Source organism: Rhamphochromis longiceps, linkage group LG11 (assembly GCF_057381845.1).
Source record: "Rhamphochromis longiceps isolate RC_006_pf linkage group LG11, R_longiceps_female_GT1.1, whole genome shotgun sequence".
NCBI lineage: Eukaryota > Metazoa > Chordata > Actinopteri > Cichliformes > Cichlidae > Rhamphochromis > Rhamphochromis longiceps.
The window spans coordinates 3447330-3467500 of NC_140567.1; the positions used below are offsets into that span (position 1 = coordinate 3447330).

A 20171-nucleotide genomic window follows, 5' to 3' on the forward strand; every position below is an offset into this window, starting at 1 on the left:
ATTCATGTTGAAAAATGACTGGTATAGTGCTTTAAAATATTATCCCAGCAGGTCCTGACCATATGCCAGTGATAAGATGAGACATCCATACTCAGCATATCCAACCTTTCATTTAATTCAGTTCTTTGGAATAACCAGAATATTAGGCTTTATTTGGAAAAACATATATATAGTATAGATAGTAGCTATTATAGATTGACTGCAGATTGACCATGATATACATTTATTCATATCTAGACAGCTGCATTATTTATATGTCATTAGTGTCATAATAAAAAGCTAACAAAAGGCTTCTAAAAAGGGAACCAAGCCTGCGTGCTTGACTGAGGTAACCACGTACACTGGCGGCACCACATGGCAGTGAGGGAACTGAACCTGAATGCTGACAGGTAATGTGAGGAGAGGAGATTCCTTTTTCTTCATGTGTCCCTTTACTGAGGAGTCTGATGGTCATTCCCGAGCACGGCTCTGACATGTTAGCCCCCCGCTATAGCTGAAACGATTGGTTCATTAGGTTTAAACCCCCAAATTTCATATTATTTAACATTATATAGGTATAGTAGCAATAATGCATTGAGAAGGACACTGCTGTGAGAGTATGTAGCTGCATACTAAACCATGTGACAGGCGCCGAGACTAATATTTATACATTTAAGTCACGGCTCCAGGTTCAACCCACCACTTCAATCTTAATGTTGTGTTATTGAACAGAACCCTTCAAACATTCAAAGAGCAGACGTAACATCATCTTTTACATTTGTTTCCGCCCTAAATCGTGGAGTCATATTTGATTCAACTCTGAAAGCTAACAGATCGATCACACAGCTAAACTGAGTTTCATACATCTCTGTATCGTGTCCAAAATCACATCGGTTGGGAGTCTTTGTGCTTCAGGCTTGCAGAATCTTTCCAGTCTTCAGCCACTTTAGAAAACTACAGCATGAGTAATAACATACATCAAAAACAGGCAGAGAATGTAACTTCCTCATCACCTCACTACGCTGGTATTACAATAAATCTAAATCCACAATGTTTCTCTACAAACTGTTGACTGTTCTCGATCCAGAATTCATGCATGCACACTCTGCTTTTCCTTATTTTCTGTCATGTATTTATTGTGGGTAATCTTCAGGACCAGGGCAAATAACGAGGTCAGCTTTTTTGTACTCTTGGGTCTGTATGGTGTCAGAGCCAAGAGGTTGTTCGCTGTTCAAACCTGTTTCTGATGGACAGAAGCTCAGAACAGTCAACATGAAGAGACTGGGAGCTAAAACAGCTGAACCAAGGACTGCTAATCAACAATCGCTAATCTACAAAAATATTTTGAACAATCAACCCATTTTTAATGTGGGCTTTGAAAAGTGAATATAAATGCATTTGCTTTATTAAAATGATATAAAAGTGAGAGGTTTAGTGCCATCAATTTTGCAGTTTTTAGGCTCATCATTAATCATTTTATTTCAGCCTTGATAATCAAAGGGTTAAAGTGGATCATCGCTGAAGTGGGAGAACAGCAGTGGACGGAGAGGAAAACATTTGTTAACATGGTCAGTCCAGCTTTGAGGCATTTTAGTTTCATGTTATTAAGCAGACTGGTGGGTGTCCGATTCGGAGCAACATTCTCCTTCCCGATGTTTTCAATTAAAAAGTTATCGGAAAATGACAGAGGTCAGCTAGTGCTGTCGTCTATGACAGGGCTACACTCAGCAATTTATCATGCTCTCACTTTATGCACTCTCTCAGAAGCTCATACATTTAAAACAAACAAAAAAAGCTTAAAGAGGTTTATTAATGAATCGAAACACACAGTCATCACTGTTTAATCAACGTATGTACAAAGTGCAAAGATTGATGTGAGAGTACAACATTTAAAAAGAGAGAAAAAAGGTTTGCAAAAAGTTTAAAAACAAGATTTAACGACTAAACACACACGACTGCCTTCATAAAGAATCACAAAGCTAAACTAATTCAGAATATTTTCAATCAGGTTTGACGTCTGAACGAGATCACCGGACAGCTGCTGCTCTGCAGCACTGTGTGGGAGAAAATCACTCCGAGCTAAAAGCAAAGCCGTGAGAGCCGCGGCCCGCGGACGTCCTCTGTTGCAGCTGCTTTACTCGTTCTCAAACTTGCTGTACGGGTGGTCCGTGTCGCCCATCAGACCTGCACACACAACGTGGAGACAAAATGAAAACAGACAAAGTCATGCTGGGTCAAATTCTGCTCCACATTTTCCAGAGATGCCTTGGAGGAAGCATCAGTTTGAGGACAAACTGGGAAATCCATCCCGGATATTCTGTTCACGCTGATGTTTCATTAACAATGAATGCAGTATGACAGCATGTGCTGCTAAACCGCCATCAGCAAGTTTTTCATACACACGATCAATGGAATTATTTATTTCTATGGGCAATGAAAACAACTGCCCACCTTATCAATTTTGTAACCGTTCCTATGGACTTTTATTAACTGCATATTACTGTGTGTGCCATGTCACCGGCAGACATCTTTGCTGATGTCTGTGGTTGTTCTGAATCGGTTTTCTCCTCCATATCTTTGCCGTTTAGAAGGATGTCTGTACTTTGTTTTATGATAACATTAATTAACTATGTTGTGTTCACTAAGCCATGAGGAGCAGACTGGTATCTAATAAGCACCAACATAACAGAAGAGTGTTTGCAGTCGTTTTTGTTTGAAGCAAACTTTGATGAAATGATTTGACTGGAAAGTTCAGAGGATTCTCTCCCGCTCGGCTTCCCAATATCCCTCATGTTTGGTCCTGGCCTTTTTGTTCTCGTGAGAACATGTTTTGGTGGAACTTTACATGAGAAATGCAGCAGGTGAAAGGAGAAACTAGCACGAGCATTAATAACCGCAGAGTGCAATGAAGGCTCACCTAAATAAGCCCAGTGCAAATAAACAGGCTCACTAATAAAGTCATTTTCTTGCGTCATTTATCTCTGTCCTGGTGTTATTAATTATTTTACTCAAGTGCAGGTTACAGTATATTTCCAGATGCATTTCTTTCTTACCTTTGGTTTAGTTAATAAACGTTTCAGTCAGGCCTGCTGTCGTCTTACACACAAACAAATGATTCCAAGGCTGACTGAAGAAAACAGCGTATTTATTCAACAATGGCTTCTGAGGAGTACGTGGAATAAGTTGGATCAATGCACCTCTAACCTTGATGAAGGCCACAAGCAGGTTAAACTATAAAGTTGTTCTTCATACTCCAAGTGTTACTGAGGTTTGAACCTGCACAGTTCTCCTGCAGAGCCTGAACTTTCCACGTCCACGGATCAATACACATTAAAAGGGACACTCTCGCTGCCACTAAGAAACTGATTAATCGATGGCAGTTAGTGCACAAATACCAAACACTGAATGCGTAAAGCATTTCCAACTATTTCAATATAGGAGGAGCCTTCTCCTGCAGAACGATGCTGTCCTCATGTTTAAGCACATTATGGCCACTGTTGCTGCATTTTGGGTTGATAATGTAACCTGGCGGCACTCCACTGCTGCTGTTTGAAATTTTTTCTTTACATAAGATTCTGATAATAATGCCAATATAATAAGCATGGTGTGTCTTCATAGTCGATGCTCGTTTTAAGCGTGAAAAGTTGATTTCATTCATGATTAAAATGGATTATAGGTTACACGGGCTATTCTCACATTCTACAGCCCTCTAATTACTGGACTACATAAATGGCAAAGTAATGACTTTAGGCCCTAATCATGCTTTATTGCATTTCCACAGATTTAACAAAGTCAGTTTGCACCATCCTCCTGGTGTGAGCAGGTGAAGCAGGGTGTTACCCCAGCAATGTTTCGCCAGACAGGATGTATAACCTCTCCAATGTGATCTGAGTTTAATCCTCAATGCTTAGACATCCTGATCAGCTGCCTGAACCTCCTCAGCTGGTTACATTCTCGAATGTCTAAAGGCGGAGTCGAGTCCTCCTGGAGACTAAGCTGATTCTGCCATTTGTATCCAACCTCATTCTGTTTGTCACTGCCCACAGCTCATGACCATAGGTGCAGCTGAACTGAAAGCTCTTTTTACCAGAGCGGTTCACTACAACACCAATCTGCCAGCCATTCTCACACTCTTCCAGTCGACGAGGGCTTTTTGAAGCAAACTGCAGTGATACAGGATTCATTTCAGACTTGAACCAAAATAAACCTCCAACTGTACAATAGTTAATGCTCATTCAGCGCCATGCTGTAGAACTGTAGAAGTCTAGTGTTCACAGTTTCGTATTATTGTAGAGTCTCTACCTGACTTTATAAAACACCTTGAAGCAGCAGCTGCTCCCTAAAAATAAAACTTAACTAAATGCAGGCTATGACAGAGCGCTGGGGTTAAACTGCAAAAAGTGAAACGTGTAATTCAAATCTGTGCTGTCTTTCTGGGATATTTTCAACTGGTAATGACAAGAGATCATTTCCAGTTTTGCTGAATAACCTCCTGACCCACCCTCAGGGAATCTTCCGCTGTGTCTGATTTCAAGGAAATAAGAGGATGTGGATTGTAGTTGTAGAGAACCGACCAGACCAAATGTGAAAGGAGAGCAGTCTCTACTAAAGCCCCTGTGGAAGGAAACTAATGAGAGCTGCAGGCCTAAGAAACAGACCACCATCCATCACTCTGTCGTGCAGTCGTTACACTCAACCCACATAACCTGACATCTTACTACAGTGAACGGATGGACAGACACGACGCACGGACACTTGAGCTTCTCCCACATCTACGGAACGAACGAACGAACGAGTCTGTCTTTATCGAGCCGCTGACAGGCCAACCCTTACCGCCCACTTCCCTGCAGAGGGCAGAGCGATGGATTAGAATCAGTGCATTGATTGGAAATAAATAGAAAGCAGTGCTGTGTGATGTTGATACTTCTTCTATACTTTGCTGCAGCGCACACTCGTAGTTTGCTCATGACTCATTTATTTTTAGAATATTTCCTGTTTCACTGACAGCAAAAATGCTCTGATTAAGTTAAAGCATGTGGCAACAAATGCGAGGTAGTGATCAGGTTTTAAAGTTTGACTATTTTTGTACCTTCAGCTGCTTAAAAACAGATTTTATTGCATAAACATTTCAGTCACAACTCTGAGCACCGGAGAGTGGTTGTCATATTTTCCCATGCCTAGCAGGGACCGCTACTTTAACTGCATACAAACACGGAGATTAAATTAGCTCCACAAAAAATAGGATTTGCTTTTAGGTCATCTAAAACTCCTAGCTTTTAATTACAGCACAGCTCAGGCAGCCGTTTATTACACACAAACGTTTTGCTAACTAAACTGGCAAAGCTTCATTTGAGTTCATGGATCATGAAAACATTCAAGCTTTTATTATTGCCACTCTTATTGATGACACCAGCAGCTGAGCAATTATTATGGTGCACTATTGTGTGTGGAGTGTGTCATATCTATTGTAACACAACTGAGAGACCAGCATTAATACTGAATATCAGTATAATAACAATGTTGTCCAGCTCAGGTTAGCCCATGTTAACTGGTGAAGTGGTGAGCTAGACAAATTTGTATGGCAGCGAGGAGAAATGCCACATTCCTGGGATTTTTGCAGGCTCTTCAAGTGAGGGATGGTCTCATGTTACATTTTGTACAGCCGTTAGCGATACAAAAAAGGTGTTTATTTAATAAATAGGAGATAAGTAAAAGATACTGACAGCTCCCCCAGCCTCCTAGCCTATGCACCTATGGCATCAATTTGAAAACCCTATGTCGCCTAGTTCATGTACACCTACAGTGTAGGTTGCTTGGGGACGAAGCATATTCTGTTGAATAATGTATCAGTGGCCCAGGGTGTGGAAATCAAAGTCACTGACACTGAAAAACTCTTAAAATAGTTAAGCATGCATCAGAGACACTGCTGACACACACAGAACAGAGAACACAGAGCTGGCTACTCCGTGTTAGACCTACTGGTCACCTCACCTTCAGTGTACATCAGAGAGGGCTGGAAACAAACACTATGATCAAAGAGAAGGAGCTAAAGTCCATATGGAAAGTCTATACGCACCATACTTCCTCCTGATCTCATCGTGGCGTGCCATTCTCTCCACCTTCCTGTAAAAAAAAAAAAAAAAAAAAAAAAAAGTAGAGGAAGTTAGTCAACAGGTCAGGAAGTATTCACTCTGTTAGTGCCAAATACACTCCAGAGAAAGACAACTCTCAAGGTAGAGAGCCATCATTCAACTCTAACTGGGCCTCCATATTTGGATACAGCCAAGTATCCAAACTTTAATGAAACAACATGGAAATAAATGACTGCAACACAGACGTCAGCTGTAATGAGACAATGGGACACCCAGTGAATCCTGAAAACAACTCTGTGGGACAATTCTGAAATGCTAGAGATGTCCTGCTCCCGACACCAAATCAACAGCTGGACTGAAGAACCTTTCCTGCTGCTTAAAAAGTCTTCACCCTCGTCCTAAGTTCTCTTTTTATCTGCTCTTCACATATTTGTCCGACAAACCCAAACCTACCTGGCCCCATGTGAAAATACCCCGTTCTATGCACATCTATATTATATTTCGCTGGTTTATCTTTGTCTAATGCTCAAATTTGTTTGATGATCTAAAAATGTGTGAAAAATATGCAAAAACAAACAAACAAGGCAAGGGACAAATACTTTTTGGCACTGTTGCAGAGATGCATGTCAGAGTCAAGGTTTACGACAGTGTCAGTTGCACAGCAGCAGACATATGCACTCATCCCAGTCTATGTTTAGGGTTGAGCAACTATGTTTTTTTTGCTGGGCTGCAGTAGTCATAGATAAATGTGGTATTTGTTCAGTAACTCTGGACTGAGCTGCTGATGAAGCCGCACTGTTGTAAAAACTTTACACATGACTTGCAGGCAAAGTCTGGGAAAAGTTACCAAACTTTTTCATTAGATTCTGGAAACTTTTGGTGAGTCTGTGCAGTAAATTTAGGTTCTGGCTCTCTGCCTGTTTATTTAGATAATGACCGATTACCTGCTCACAGGCGTCACCAACAAGGCTGCTGAGCACTAAGGAGGCAACTCCGAGTTCAGGTGATGAATGCCATTTCTCCTCTGTGTGTTAGTAGCTATGAGTGTTTTTGGCTCTACTGTTGACTCCAATGAAAAACAGGTTTTACAGAGAACCATGGCTGAAATAGTGGCGATTCCAGAAGTTTCTGCAGCTTTGTTATTTTGAAACAGCTGTTTACATATGCACAAGTTTACAGAGCAAACCCATCAAGCACTTTACTCGCCAAGAAACATTTAAGCTACACTGCACCACAACATTACAAACAGCCAGTCATGATATGTGGGCACTTATGCAACCATCAATACCTAATACTCCCAAATACTTATTATGCACGACATCGTTTAAACAACATTTCAATAAGCACAATAACATTCAGCTTACCAAGTAAGAAAAATGCATCAGTTTGCACTCCTGGCATAAAAATGTTCCTAAATTTTAGCTGACAGTGACTCACAGAGCAACAGGCCTGTGGTAAAGCTGCTCACTCAGCCTTTCTGAAGGGCAGGTTTTGTGTAGTGGAAGTCCAGAGGCCTCACTTCACTTCATCTCAGCTCAAAGACTCTGGTGTGTGGCAGTCGCTGCTTTATTGCTATGTACTGATCTGTGAGCAATCAGGTGGGTTAAGATGTGTCTGCCATCCGTCCCCCTAAGCCACGCCGATGGCCTGTGTGCATCGCACTGACACGTTCACATTCCCTCCACATAAATATGGCTGCATTCAACATGTTGGAGGGAAGACGGAAAAAAAGGGAAAGTTGAAAGAACGTGAGTACTGAGCTTGGCTCACTACACAGACTAAAGGTTTTGAAGGTGCTCGACTTCTCCATCATCACAATACCACTCATAATTTATGAAAATGGGATACTACAAGCGGTGTTGGGGAGTAACAGAGTACATGTACCGCTGTTACGTATTTAAAATACAAAATATGAGTAACTGTATTCCGTTACAGTTACCGTTTAAAAGGGTGGTATTTAGAATACAGTTACTTTGCTGAAATAAATGGATTACACGGCGGTACTTTCCTGTTTCATATGTTCGGCTATGTCCTCTCTATTTTTGGTAATGCCACGCCGGTGGAAACCCAAACAAAACATGCATTAAGAGGCTCAAACGCCCGTGTCTCAATCTCGCGGTCATAACGACGTGAAGAAATTTTTTTTATTTTTTATTATTTAATATGAAGGCAACAGGCAGAGTGTTACAGGCATCGCCCTAAAGCATGCAGGGCAGTGTAGTCCGTGCTGCAGGGAGAATGGACTGCCATACCCGTGATGTGTCTGTGAGCGAGGAGGGAGAGAAAGGAAAAGTAGGAGCTGTCACGGAGCAGAAACGGGAGCTGGAAGCATGTAAATATAATAATAACCACTGCAGCCAAACAGAGAGCCTGACGAGCCCAGTTGTAAGTAAGCTGTTAAGACTCGACTGTACGCTGTGTTCATGTTTTCCTCCGAAATAATAAGCTCCGTTGGAGCAGCCTTTCAACGCCTCTCTCTGTCTCTCGCTAGCAAAGTTGACCCAGACAACAAAGTAAAGCTAGTTTTCAGCTGCGAGCCCGACATGAACCCGACGTATCAGCCAGAGGTCCCCATACTACGGTTCGGAGCCGCGGACCTGTTTTATATACACGCTGAATAGTTTCTATACGAGATCGCTGCAAAAAGTGCAGCCTTACCTAATGTCCACCTACTGTTACTCATTTATATTAAGATTTAAACATCTAGTTGGTGTTGGTGTGGAGAGTAACCTTCAGTAATACTAATAAATCACACAGCAGTAGTACATTCATGTAGTTGTAAAAAGCATGATAATATGTTAAGTAATCCAAAGTATTCAGAATACGTTACTCTTGTTGAGTAACGTAACGGAAAATGTTACAAAATACATTTTAGGGCATGTAATCTGTAATCTGTAGTGGAATACATTCAAAAGTAACCTTCCCAACTCAAGTTCAGTTAAAAGTTAAGGCTAAAAGAAACTTTCAGTTATTTGTGCAATCTAAGAAAAAAAAAAATCTAATAAAAAGGGAACTACTTTAAATTCTTGACGCCTGAGAACTTCATAAATACAAAAGATAATAAGAAAATTTCAAGGCTGAAAAACACCTTCAGCCTTTCGCTCAGACCGGCAACCAACTTCATTTTGCACCTGCTCCAAGTGTCACAAAGCCAAATTCTCTTTTGTTCTTTGAAACAATGTTTCTAGAACCATCTTTGAGCATCAGTATCATGACATATCACAGCTTCAATACCCTGGATGTGTGATCAGTTTAGAAAACATGCATTTTGGCTATACTTAAAGAGTCATATCAACATGAGATTAAAACAAAATTCAAACTGAATACATGGCATAAAAAAGCCTGTGTGTATGATTTTTTTCTCCAGCTGTTACCATGACTCAGCCAAGGAGCATGGACACAAATAATGGAGTAACAGCTGCGAATTTTGGCCCATATTCAGTCCATATTATCATCATAGATACATGAAACTGTATGTGTTACCCAAGCATCATGTCAGTGGATTACAATGAACTTCTCACATAGTATTGTTGTGCATTAAGACTTGACACATTACAACACTTTGGCTTATTGACAAGCTAAACCAGATACAAGCCAACAGGAACAGATCCTGGCTGTTAGCCGACTGTAACATAAGCAGCCTGAGCAGCATGTTACATGGACATGCAGACTTCTTAAACAGCACTGAAACAAGAGGTTCAAGAGATACTTATTAAAATGATTTAATAATTTAGCATTTGATCAGATACAAAATTATAATTAAAATTCTTAGGTAGCTCTCCTGCTACATCAGCATGTGAAATATGAAATATATAGCTGCATGGGTCGACTCCCCGGCCCGCCTGGGCTCGGATGACTCTGTGCTTCAAGCTGGCTCTCCGGAGGCCAAGCAGCACTGTCTACAGGCACTAGTCTCTCTTAGGATGGGTCCAATCTATTCCGAATGTCCTGTTGACAACATGAACTGCATCTATGTAGGTCACTGCACTAACTCCAACTTCAGAGATTTGATCATGCTCACTGCAGGAAACCCTGACTCAATTCTGCAGCACGAGAGAGAAGAGCTCAGAGGTCGGATAATTCATTCTTTCTCAAACACACGAGGCGCACAGTGAGCCACGATGTGCCCAGCACGCCGAGCGTGATGATAAACCACAGTTACTGACCATCTTTCGGCTCGACTGCCCTGCTCACAAACATATCAGCCAGCTATCCTGGCACTGGAAGTAAAGGAACAGAACAAGAAGAGAAGGCTGAAACATTTATGGGGTGCAGGAAGAGGGAAGCCTTTCGGGTCTGCTGACTGCTGGATGATTCTGTTTCTTTGACTGTAGTACACAGGATGTAAACCAATCTATTTATGAGCACATTACCATGAAGCAGCTGCCCAGCTTTGACAATCCAATCGGTGTTCTGGGACGACAGCAGAGGAACCCGGAGCTTCTCCTTTGGGACGTGGACTTGCTGAGGCTGGATGGACACCAGTTGCTCGACTCCCAAACATACAATGAACTCTTTTGTTGGGGGATGATGAACTGTTCTGTTTTAGGACAATTATATCCAAGTCCTACTGGGATATGCTGAAAGGCAATGCCACCCACCACGCTGACAGAATAGGATTCGACTCGTAGGTGTGCGCTTGGTCTGAGATTTGAACCAAGTTCACTTGATATGAAATATATAACTGTTGTGATTAGCATCAAAAATGAAAGACTGTTCATTTCTTTAAAAGCGAGCAAGCCAACAAATTCAGCAGAGGATCAAATAATTACTTGATGCAGCAGTGTGGTGACTGAGAAAACACTGCAGCAGGGTAAAGGAAAACAAACAGTGACCTCTAAACATGTACCTGTAACTTCGTGAGTACGTGTGTAAATATTCTGTAAATAACGAGCAGTGTTTGATCCAGAGAGGAATGACACAGCAAAGATCGGTTTGGAGTTAAATGCAGAGAAAGAGGCTCCTGTGTTATTGAAATAAACACCGTTGCAGACATTTCCAACCTGTGTAGACTAAGGTGTGAGTCTAGGTCTCACCGTTCTTCAGCGCGCTGTCTGATCTCCTCCCTCCTCTTGGCAGATCTCTCCTCTTCTCTGTCAAACCTTAAGAGTGAAGGAGACATGAAGGCAGCATCAGAATCACTGCTCCTCGTGGAACCAGAAGATGACAAAAACACACTTTGGATGTGACAAATGACACGCAGCTACAAACTAACATTAGCTTTAGGGTTACTCTGATTGAAGTTCTATGCATCATTTATATAAGACTCATGAAATGTGTGCCTGAGTGCAGAGAGTGTTTTCTTTTTATGTTCCACAATGAAAATGCCAAATACAAAAGAAGGTTTAACATGCACAAAGTAAAATGCTTGGAGGCAACCCCCAAAAAGAGTAAAACAAGACGAAAACATGACTGTAATTATATTAAATTAATATCTGTGTGCATAACAGTAATACATGTGAGCTTTCCCCAAGTTTTCAATCACATGATAGACAAGAACGAGATTCCTGCACCCACAGGACTGCAAGTGAGTGACAGGCCAGACTGTAGCGGACTGACATGACATTTTCACCCCCCCCTCCCTACAGGAACAACAGTGAGAGCATGAAAGGAGCTCTACTTTGATTAAAAAGCCAAAGTAATGTTTGCAACAGCAACAATGAGTTGCACCTATACAGGACATGGGTGAAAACCACTAAAGCTTCCACATGAACCATGAAACAAAGTGTGGACTTTGTGGTCTGACAAAGAAACCCCCTCCGTCTTCACTTTGTAAAGACAGTGATAAGATGCAGTCTAAAGACTGAAGGTGAAATAAATACCGGAGCACAGATAACATGACTAATCACTGAATGTTGACATTATCGTAGCATGTGAGCAACCTGGGTTCTTTAGCGCTAGCAGAAGCAGGGATCTTTCTGGTTTTCTTTCACTTGTTTCCTGTTTTTTCTGCCATTATAATGAGTACACAACTGTAAGGAAGTAACTGTGACATCTACTCCAAACTGTTCTCTGTAATCCATTTCAACACTACATGCTGTGTTTTCCTGGACACAGCTGTTGCTTTAACTCTGTAGCAGCCCGTGTGAGCCTGAGGTGAAAAGTGCTCCCATGTAGTGCCCTTTCATCCCGAAAAGCATTGGCCCACTAAGTGCTTTCATGCATCTGACACAGCTTTCTAAAACTCCTGTTACTCAGTTACCTCGGACTTGTAATGTTACCTTGAAGGGCGCTTCTTGCAGCAGCAGCAGCAGCAGCAACAGACGGCAATGGCGAGGAGAATGACTCCACACACCACAGCCATGGAGATGATCAGGGCTTCAAAGTTCACTGAAAAAAAGAGAATTTATTCATTTTTCACAAGAAGATATTCTCACTGGACCACGTGATAAAGGTAACTAGAAGCCATCACACGCTGCCACTGTAATGACAATGTGCTCTACATGTGTCAATGACACCACCTGCTGGCTTCTGCAAGTTATTGCACTGCAAACATGACAAACCACAAACAAGCCTCTCACTTTCCAGAGAAAAAGAGCACAAATGACTTAACCGTAGGGAAACTGGTTTTGTTCTGCAGAGGGAGGGATCACGTGACCCCGAAACACTGCCAGAGTGGTGCCCACATTTTGCTGCGTCTTCTCTTTTCCTTTTACAGGACAAACCACAGCATGCACGCATGCGCAGCTGTGGCCTAAAACTGCTCACGTTTCTGTGTCTGCTACTGGAGCTCTGTGTGGCATCTATCGGGGCTCTAATCTGAGCTGCTGTTAACCTGTGATTTCTGAGGCTGGTGACTCGGATGAATGGATCCCCAGCAGCAGGGGGGACTCTTGGTCTTCCTTTCCTGAGGCGTCCTCGTGTGAGACAGTTTCATCGTAGCACTTGTTGGTTTTTCCAACTGCACTCCAAGTCCCATTTAAAGTTTTAGCAAAGACTGACCGACCCTCAGCTCTTAATGTAATGTCGTTTCTCTTCCCTTAGGTTGGTACATAGCTGATAGCTGAGTTCTGCACAACACAACTGATGGTCCCAACCCCATTAAGAAGGCACGAAATTCCACAAATGAACCCTGACAGGCACACCTGTGAAGTAAAAACCATTTCAGGTGACTGCATCATGAAGCTCATTGAGAGAAGGCCGAGGGTTTGTCAACAAAGCAAAGGGCGGCTACTTTACTTCCATACTTTGGACTGGTAGTGTATGTTCATACCTCAGTATTTTTCATGTTCAACTGTAAGTAAAAACCAGATGTGACATGTCACGTGTACTTTGTCTGTTCTCTCTGGTGTAAATAGAGTTTCCTTCCATCTGAAAATGTACGTGATACAGAAGAGCTGCCAGCTGTCAACACAAAGTAACTACCACCTACTCAAATGACAGCATGTGTCGACTCCATACACGAGGAATATTTACACATTATATTCAACAACATTTGCCTGATGTTAGTGCATCACATTTAAATGCTGTGCCAGTAGCCGGCCCTTTTGCACCCTTTTGGTTTTATAGCTGTTCCCGATTAGCAATAAAGTGTTTGCATTTACACAACTTTCTGTTTGCTACCAGTGAAGTTTGAACACTGACACACCTTACTGCTCCAGTAGGCTCCGTGCGACCGTATCAGTTCTCTTGTTATTTTTAAGACTGAGAAAATTAATAACAGAATTAACAATGTTTTTTTTCCTCATCTGTACTGAATATACATTTACATTTTCAGTAGAAACTGCACCAGCATTCAAAGGTTTTTGACACTTATGGGTTAGGCTCTAAAGACTAATTTCACCACTGAGAGTTATCAGCATTAACTCTGGTGAGGTGGAACATACGTCACCGAGGTGTCTGCTCTACTGTGACTAAGAGCAGGGTCTCAGTCATATTTCCTGCATGGTGCTGCAGTTGACTGTGAAAATTTTATGGGTAATTAATACACATAACATAAGCCGGTTTTCACATACGATTTGTGTCAGTTGAATATCAGTTTTAACGTCTTATACAAACATTAGGTCACGTTAGCTCGGTTACTTCGCTGTGGAGTCTGTTTGGCAGTGTCAAGCTAAACGTACTTTACTGTGTTAGGGAGAAAGAGAAAGATCATTTACTTGTTAAGTTAAAAGAACGGTGGTTTATTTCAGGGGCCAAACATTTGGCAGTAAAATAAGGCAACAACATTATAATTTATAATATTCCAGTTGAATCCCTCTACGCTTAAATTTACAGTTCACTTAGCTCTCACTGTAAATAGATCTCCTGGCGATAAGACAGGCAGTACATTTCTGTGCTACCTCTGTAGTGCTTTTATGCTCACTGAGCATGTCACCTTTGATTTAGAGCCAAACACTTTCTGCAGGACTTTATGTAAATGTCTAGAGCCAGGACAGCCTGAGAAACCTACTGCTGTGAATCATCTGTGGTACAGCTTCAAGAAAGAGGTGCTGGGACACCCCTGATGACATATCAGGACAAATTCAGAAAGATATGTGGCAGAGGAGCCGGAGCACCAGCTGGGAGAGCGGGGCAAGAATAGGCGAGCCGTTCTGTGTAGCTGTGGGACCGACTGAAACATTTATAGAGGAATTTCCAGCACAAACTATAAAAACCATGCGGGGAATTACAATAATTAATATGCAGTGGGGAAAAATAACTGCTCTGCTGAAAAGTAAAACATTGTTTTGATTTTATAAAACACTTTATTTAACTGGGCAGCGAGTTCCTGCTGATGCTGCTGGACACGGACGTACAAAGAGCCACGTGTATGTGCCTGGCTGAGCTAATCTATTTATCCACAATATTTGTAGTTAATGTTGTAGTCAGCAAAGCAGGACTGTGGCAGGTTCACTTCCTTTAGGTTAGAAAGTATAAAAAAAGTAGTAACTTAAAGTATGAGAAAAGGTAAACTGAAAATGAATCTAAAGCAAAAATAACTCCAGTCAGTGTGTGTGGGTTTGTTCTTCCTGGTTATGGAAAACATGTGTTCCTAGGATTGGTGTGTCTGTTGCATATTATTGCTGCAAATGCTCCTGCCTGCCTACAGAGACAATGGATAACGTCTCTTGTGGAGTACAACTTTTTTTCTAAAGAAACAAGAGGGAGCAGGTGGAGTGAAGCAAGAACGATGTGCTGGATCTTTAAATGCACCCACTACAACTGAAGTGACCTGAGAGGAACAGAAAGTGTTGGTGCTACTTTCACACCGCTGCATGCCTAATGATAAATCCCTCCCCTCAGACCCACCGACATACAGGAGGTCATTTTAGGTCGCACATCTGTGAATATAACAGGTTGCTGTTTTGGATGAAGAGCTTTTGTTTTTATGCTTTAATACCCTTTTACCTACTTTTTCTTTTAACGCGTAGGTTGAAGAGTTACATTTCCAGCATACTGAACACCAAGTTCCTCAAATCATTTCCCCAATATGTATGTAACTTATTCTGTGTCAAATGAAACACAAATGCAAAAAGGAAACACCACATTTAACATCACAATAATAAGTCTGATGAACTTACGCCAGCACACTCCCCAGCGGGCCTGGGACAATGGGCATAGTTTAGCCGGAGGCAGCAACCAGGTCACTGGATACTCTGTGCAGTTGTTTGTGGTAAAGCACCAGAGACACTGCAACAGACAGACACATGTAAGGTATGATTCTGCTGAGTATAATAGTTAGGATGCACGAATGAAGAATGCCACAGGAATGATTCTTAAAAATAAACAGTTAGCATTTTGCCACACATTTCATTTGTATTTATTCCTACATGTGGGTGTTAAACGAGACTAAAAACTCGTCATTAGATTTCACCGCACTAAACGTGGAATCTATGACATTAAAGTCATGAACAGGGTTTATTTACAGCATAGCGTTAATGTTTTACCTGTGCTGATTACATTTATGCTTCAAGTTTCATAAAAGTGACATCATTTTGTGGACGTGTCCTTGTTGAACAAATAAGAATGTAAGTACCATAAACTATTTATTCATTTATTATCTGCAGTTTGTTTTTAATGTCCAGATACTGCAATCCTCTTCAGGATGTGAACAACATCATTTCTGTAGCACTTGATATCAGCCAGATATTAGTTGACGTGGATATTTTGCTGTCCAAAAAAAACCTCAGAAACTAAGCGATAATAGAACATTACTATACTCCTCAGGAAAGTCTACCAGCAGACACAACCTACCTTACCACCTCCACAAAATCTTAAAAAAAAAACTTTTCAGTCCTTCTTACACTGAAGGACTGAAAAGTCCATTTCTGTGCATCACTAAGTGGAAATTATATGTAAATGACAGTGTATTTAAAAACATAGGCTGGAGCCTATCCCAGTTACAATATGGTGAGAGGCGGGGTACACCCTGGACAGGTCGCCAGGCTGTCGCAGGGCGAACACAGAGAGAGACAACCGTTCACTCCACATTTACACATATGGACAATTTAGAATTACCAATTAACCTAACCCCACCAACTGCATGTCTTTAAACTGGGGGAGGAAGGCAGAGTATCCCGAGAGAACCCACGCAAACACAAAGAGAAAACTCCACACAGAAAGGCCCCGGCCAAGGGGTGGAATCAAACTCAGGACCTTCTTGCTGTGAGGTAACAGTGCTGTTCACCATTGATTCCCAAGTTATGCTCTACCCTTAGCAGAAAAACAGCCCCAATGCATAATGCTGATTGGGCGAATAGAGGCAACCACGGTGGGTCGGGTGTCAAAGACGTCCACTTGGTTTCATGTTTCTCTGAATCATTTACATGTTCACTGGCAAACTTAAGATGGGCCTGTACATGTGGACAGGCGTGCTTTACACACACACACACACACACACACACACACACACACACACACACACACACGATGAGTTGAGATGTGGCGTATCTGTAATTAAGTGATAGATCTGCCAGGTGGGAACACAACTCATGTGCGAGCCAGAATTTTGGCTAATATGTCGAGGATCACTTTTGTTTTAATGACTTTTACACCAAGTTTGCCAACTTGGCTTAGATTAGTAAAATTGCTTTGTGTCAGTTAAGTCTTTTAGTTAGAAAAGGGTACTGCATAAAGCTATCCACAAAGGACTACTAAATGAGGGGTGTGGTGCAGCATTAACCAGAAAATAAATAAATCAGTATATTTCCCAAATTTTGATCTTCTACTGGAAAACATTCACCATTCTCCCATCCAAACCACTGTCACAGTAATGCGCAGGATGGTGAGTTCTCCCAACTGTCCTTTCTCTTTTTCGGGGGGGATAATAAGGCCCAGTTTGGATTTTTGCTGCCGTCTATCTGAACTCAATGCTGCATTTCCTAGTAACAACAAAATGACCTTCAGAAAACTGACAGTGAGTGATTTCTGTTGATTTGTAAATGCAGCATGTGGGGTTTAACGCAGTAATCCACACTTAGTTTCTCTCATGCGGCCTGGCGAGAACACGGAATAATGTAGGACGCCAAATGCGAAGACGCAAACGAGGGATCATAAATCCAGCGTTTACAAGTTTGTTGCATTGAGCAAAGGTTTGGTAAGGTTTGGTTTATCGCGTACAAACGAACACAACCACTGCTGACAGCCTTACCTTGGCGTGTGGGACGCAGGTGTCACAGTTTTTATAGGAAGAGCAGGCTGAAAGACAGACAAACACACTAAATAAGTGCCGCGTTAAAAACAAGCAGAAAGCTGTGGTCGAAGTCACACTCAGTCGTGACGTATTTTAAATATTTCCCAACTACTGAGCTGACATACTTATGAACTGGCTTTAAAGGCACGTGGTGGATAAAAATAAGCTAGATGATTGTAAAAAAAAAAAGTCATTGGGCAGATTTTTAAAACTCCACTTATACTTACGAGTTGGTGGCGCTTGAGTTGCTTGGCATTCCCCCTGGCTAACAAAGCTAACACAGAGGAAGGCGACGGCAAAAATCAACGAAGTGGACAGAGTATGTCCCAGTGCTCCAAACGAAGGCATAGCGAAACACACACGAAACAAAACAAAACAGCTGTGAGTCTTAACTGCGTGTAACAACGCAGAATGTCAGCTAGTCCACAACAAACGACTCCTGACAATCTCTGTTGTTTCCGTTTTGCCTTCAACCCGCTGCTGTTTCCTTGCTGTCTAGGGTTACCTTGTTTGGTGTAATCTAGACAGCCCGGGCGGGAGGAGTTAATGCTTTAATCTCACACACAAATACCCGCCCGTGCATTTACCAAGAAACGAAACTCTTGAACTCTTTCACTGTATATATATACATATACATATATATACATATATACATATATATATATACACACATACATATATATATACACACATACATATATATATACACACATACATATATATATATATATATATATATATATATATATATATATATATATATATATACATATATATGTATATATATATATACATATATACATATATATATATATATATATACACACACATATACATATATATATATATATATACACACATATATATATATATATACACACACATATATATATATATATACACACATATATATATATATATATATACACACATATATATATATATATATATAAAAAAACACCCAGCACGCCCCTGCGGGCGGTTTATCCTTCAAGCTCGGGTCCTCTACCAGAGGCCTGGGAGCTTGAGGGTCCTGCGCAGTATCTTAGCTGTTCCCAGGACTGCGCTCTTCTGGACAGAGATCTCCGATGTTATTCCCGGGATCTGCTGGAGCCACTCGCCTAGCTTGGGAGTCACCGCACCTAGTGCTCCGATTACCACGGGGACCACCATTACCTTCACCCTCCACATCCTCTCGAGCTCTTCTCTGAGCCCTTGGTATTTCTCCAGCTTCTCGTGTTCCTTCTTCCTGATATTGCTGTCATTCGGAACCGCTACATCGATCACTACGGCCGTCTTCTTCTGTTTGTCTACCACCACTATGTCCGGTTGGTTAGCCACCACCATTTTGTCCGTCTGTATCTGGAAGTCCCACAGGATCTTAGCTCGGTCATTCTCCACCACCCTTGGGGGCATCTCCCACTTTGACCTCGGGACTTCCAGGTTATACTCGGCACAGATGTTTCTGTACACTATGCCGGCCACTTGGTTATGGCGTTCCATGTATGCCTTGCCTGCTAGCATCTTGCACCCTGCTGTTATGTGCTGGATTGTCTCTGGGGCATCTTTACACAGCCTGCACCTGGGGTCTTGCCTGGTGTGATAGACCCCAGCCTCTATGGATCTTGTACTCAGAGCTTGTTCTTGTGCTGCCATGATTAGTGCCTCTGTGCTGTCTTTCAGTCCAGCTTTGTCCAGCCACTGGTAGGATTTCTGGATATCAGCCACCTCCTCTATCTGCCGGTGGTACATACCGTGCAGGGGCCTGTCCTTCCATGATGGTTCCTCGTCTTCCTCCTCTTTCTTGGGTTTCTGCTGCCTGAGGTATTCACTGAGCACTCGGTCAGTTGGGGCCATCTTCCCAATGTATTCTTGGATGTTCGTTGTCTCATCCTGGACTGTGGTGCTGACACTCACCAGTCCCCGGCCCCCTTCCTTCCGCTTAGCGTACAGCCTCAGGGTGCTGGACTTGGGGTGAAACCCTCCATGCATGGTAAGGAGCTTTCTTGTCTTTATGTCAGTGGCTTCTATCTCCTCCTTTGGCCAGCCTATTACCCCAGCAGGGTACCTGATCACGGGCAGGGCGTACGTGTTGATGGCCCGGATCTTGTTCTTACCATTCAGCTGACTCCTCAGGACTTGCCTGACCCTCTGCAGGTACTTGGTGGTTGCAGCCTTTCTAGCGGCCTCTTCATGGTTCCCATTTGCCTGCGGGATCCCCAGGTACTTGTAACTGTCCTCTATGTCTGCAATGTTGCCTTCTGGTAGTTTAATCCCCTCAGTTCTGACTACCTTCCCTCTCTTTGTTACCATCCGACTACACTTCTCCAGTCCGAAAGACATTCCAATGTCATTGCTGTATAGCCTGGTAGTGTGGATCAGTGAATCGATGTCTCGTTCACTCTTGGCATACAGCTTGATGTCATCCATGTACAGGAGGTGGCTGACAACTGCTCCGTTCCGTAGTCGGTATCCGTAGCCAGTCT

At 42.2% G+C, this 20171-nt stretch overlaps 1 protein-coding gene across 1 annotated transcript; it reads right to left on the bottom strand.

The window, feature by feature from the left end:
- Nucleotides 1–1771: 1771 nt before the first annotated feature.
- Nucleotides 1772–18197, bottom strand: LOC146658425 (pituitary tumor-transforming gene 1 protein-interacting protein). The gene is made up of 7 exons (XM_085422052.1): nucleotides 17913–18197; nucleotides 17644–17690; nucleotides 15575–15683; nucleotides 12293–12401; nucleotides 11108–11173; nucleotides 6056–6102; nucleotides 1772–2163 (listed from the first exon to the last, which is right to left on the bottom strand). Exons 1-7 carry the CDS (start codon nucleotides 18031–18033, stop codon nucleotides 2114–2116), a joined length of 549 nt encoding a protein of 182 aa, XP_085278178.1. The 5' UTR covers nucleotides 18034–18197; the 3' UTR covers nucleotides 1772–2113.
- Nucleotides 18198–20171: the final 1974 nt, after the last annotated feature.

Bases quoted from the DNA above. Each gene is read 5' to 3' on its own strand.
- LOC146658425 (XM_085422052.1), bottom strand. From the start codon at position 18,033: ATGCCTTCGTTTGGAGCACTGGGACATACTCTGTCCACTTCGTTGATT. The intron at 15,684-17,643 runs GTAAGGCTGTCA...TGTCTGTTGCAG, and splicing joins CCTGCGTCCCACACGCCAAG to TGTCTCTGGTGCTTTACCAC. The intron at 6,103-11,107 runs GTGAGACCTAGA...TTTTTTTTACAG, and splicing joins AGACAGCGCGCTGAAGAACG to GAAGGTGGAGAGAATGGCAC.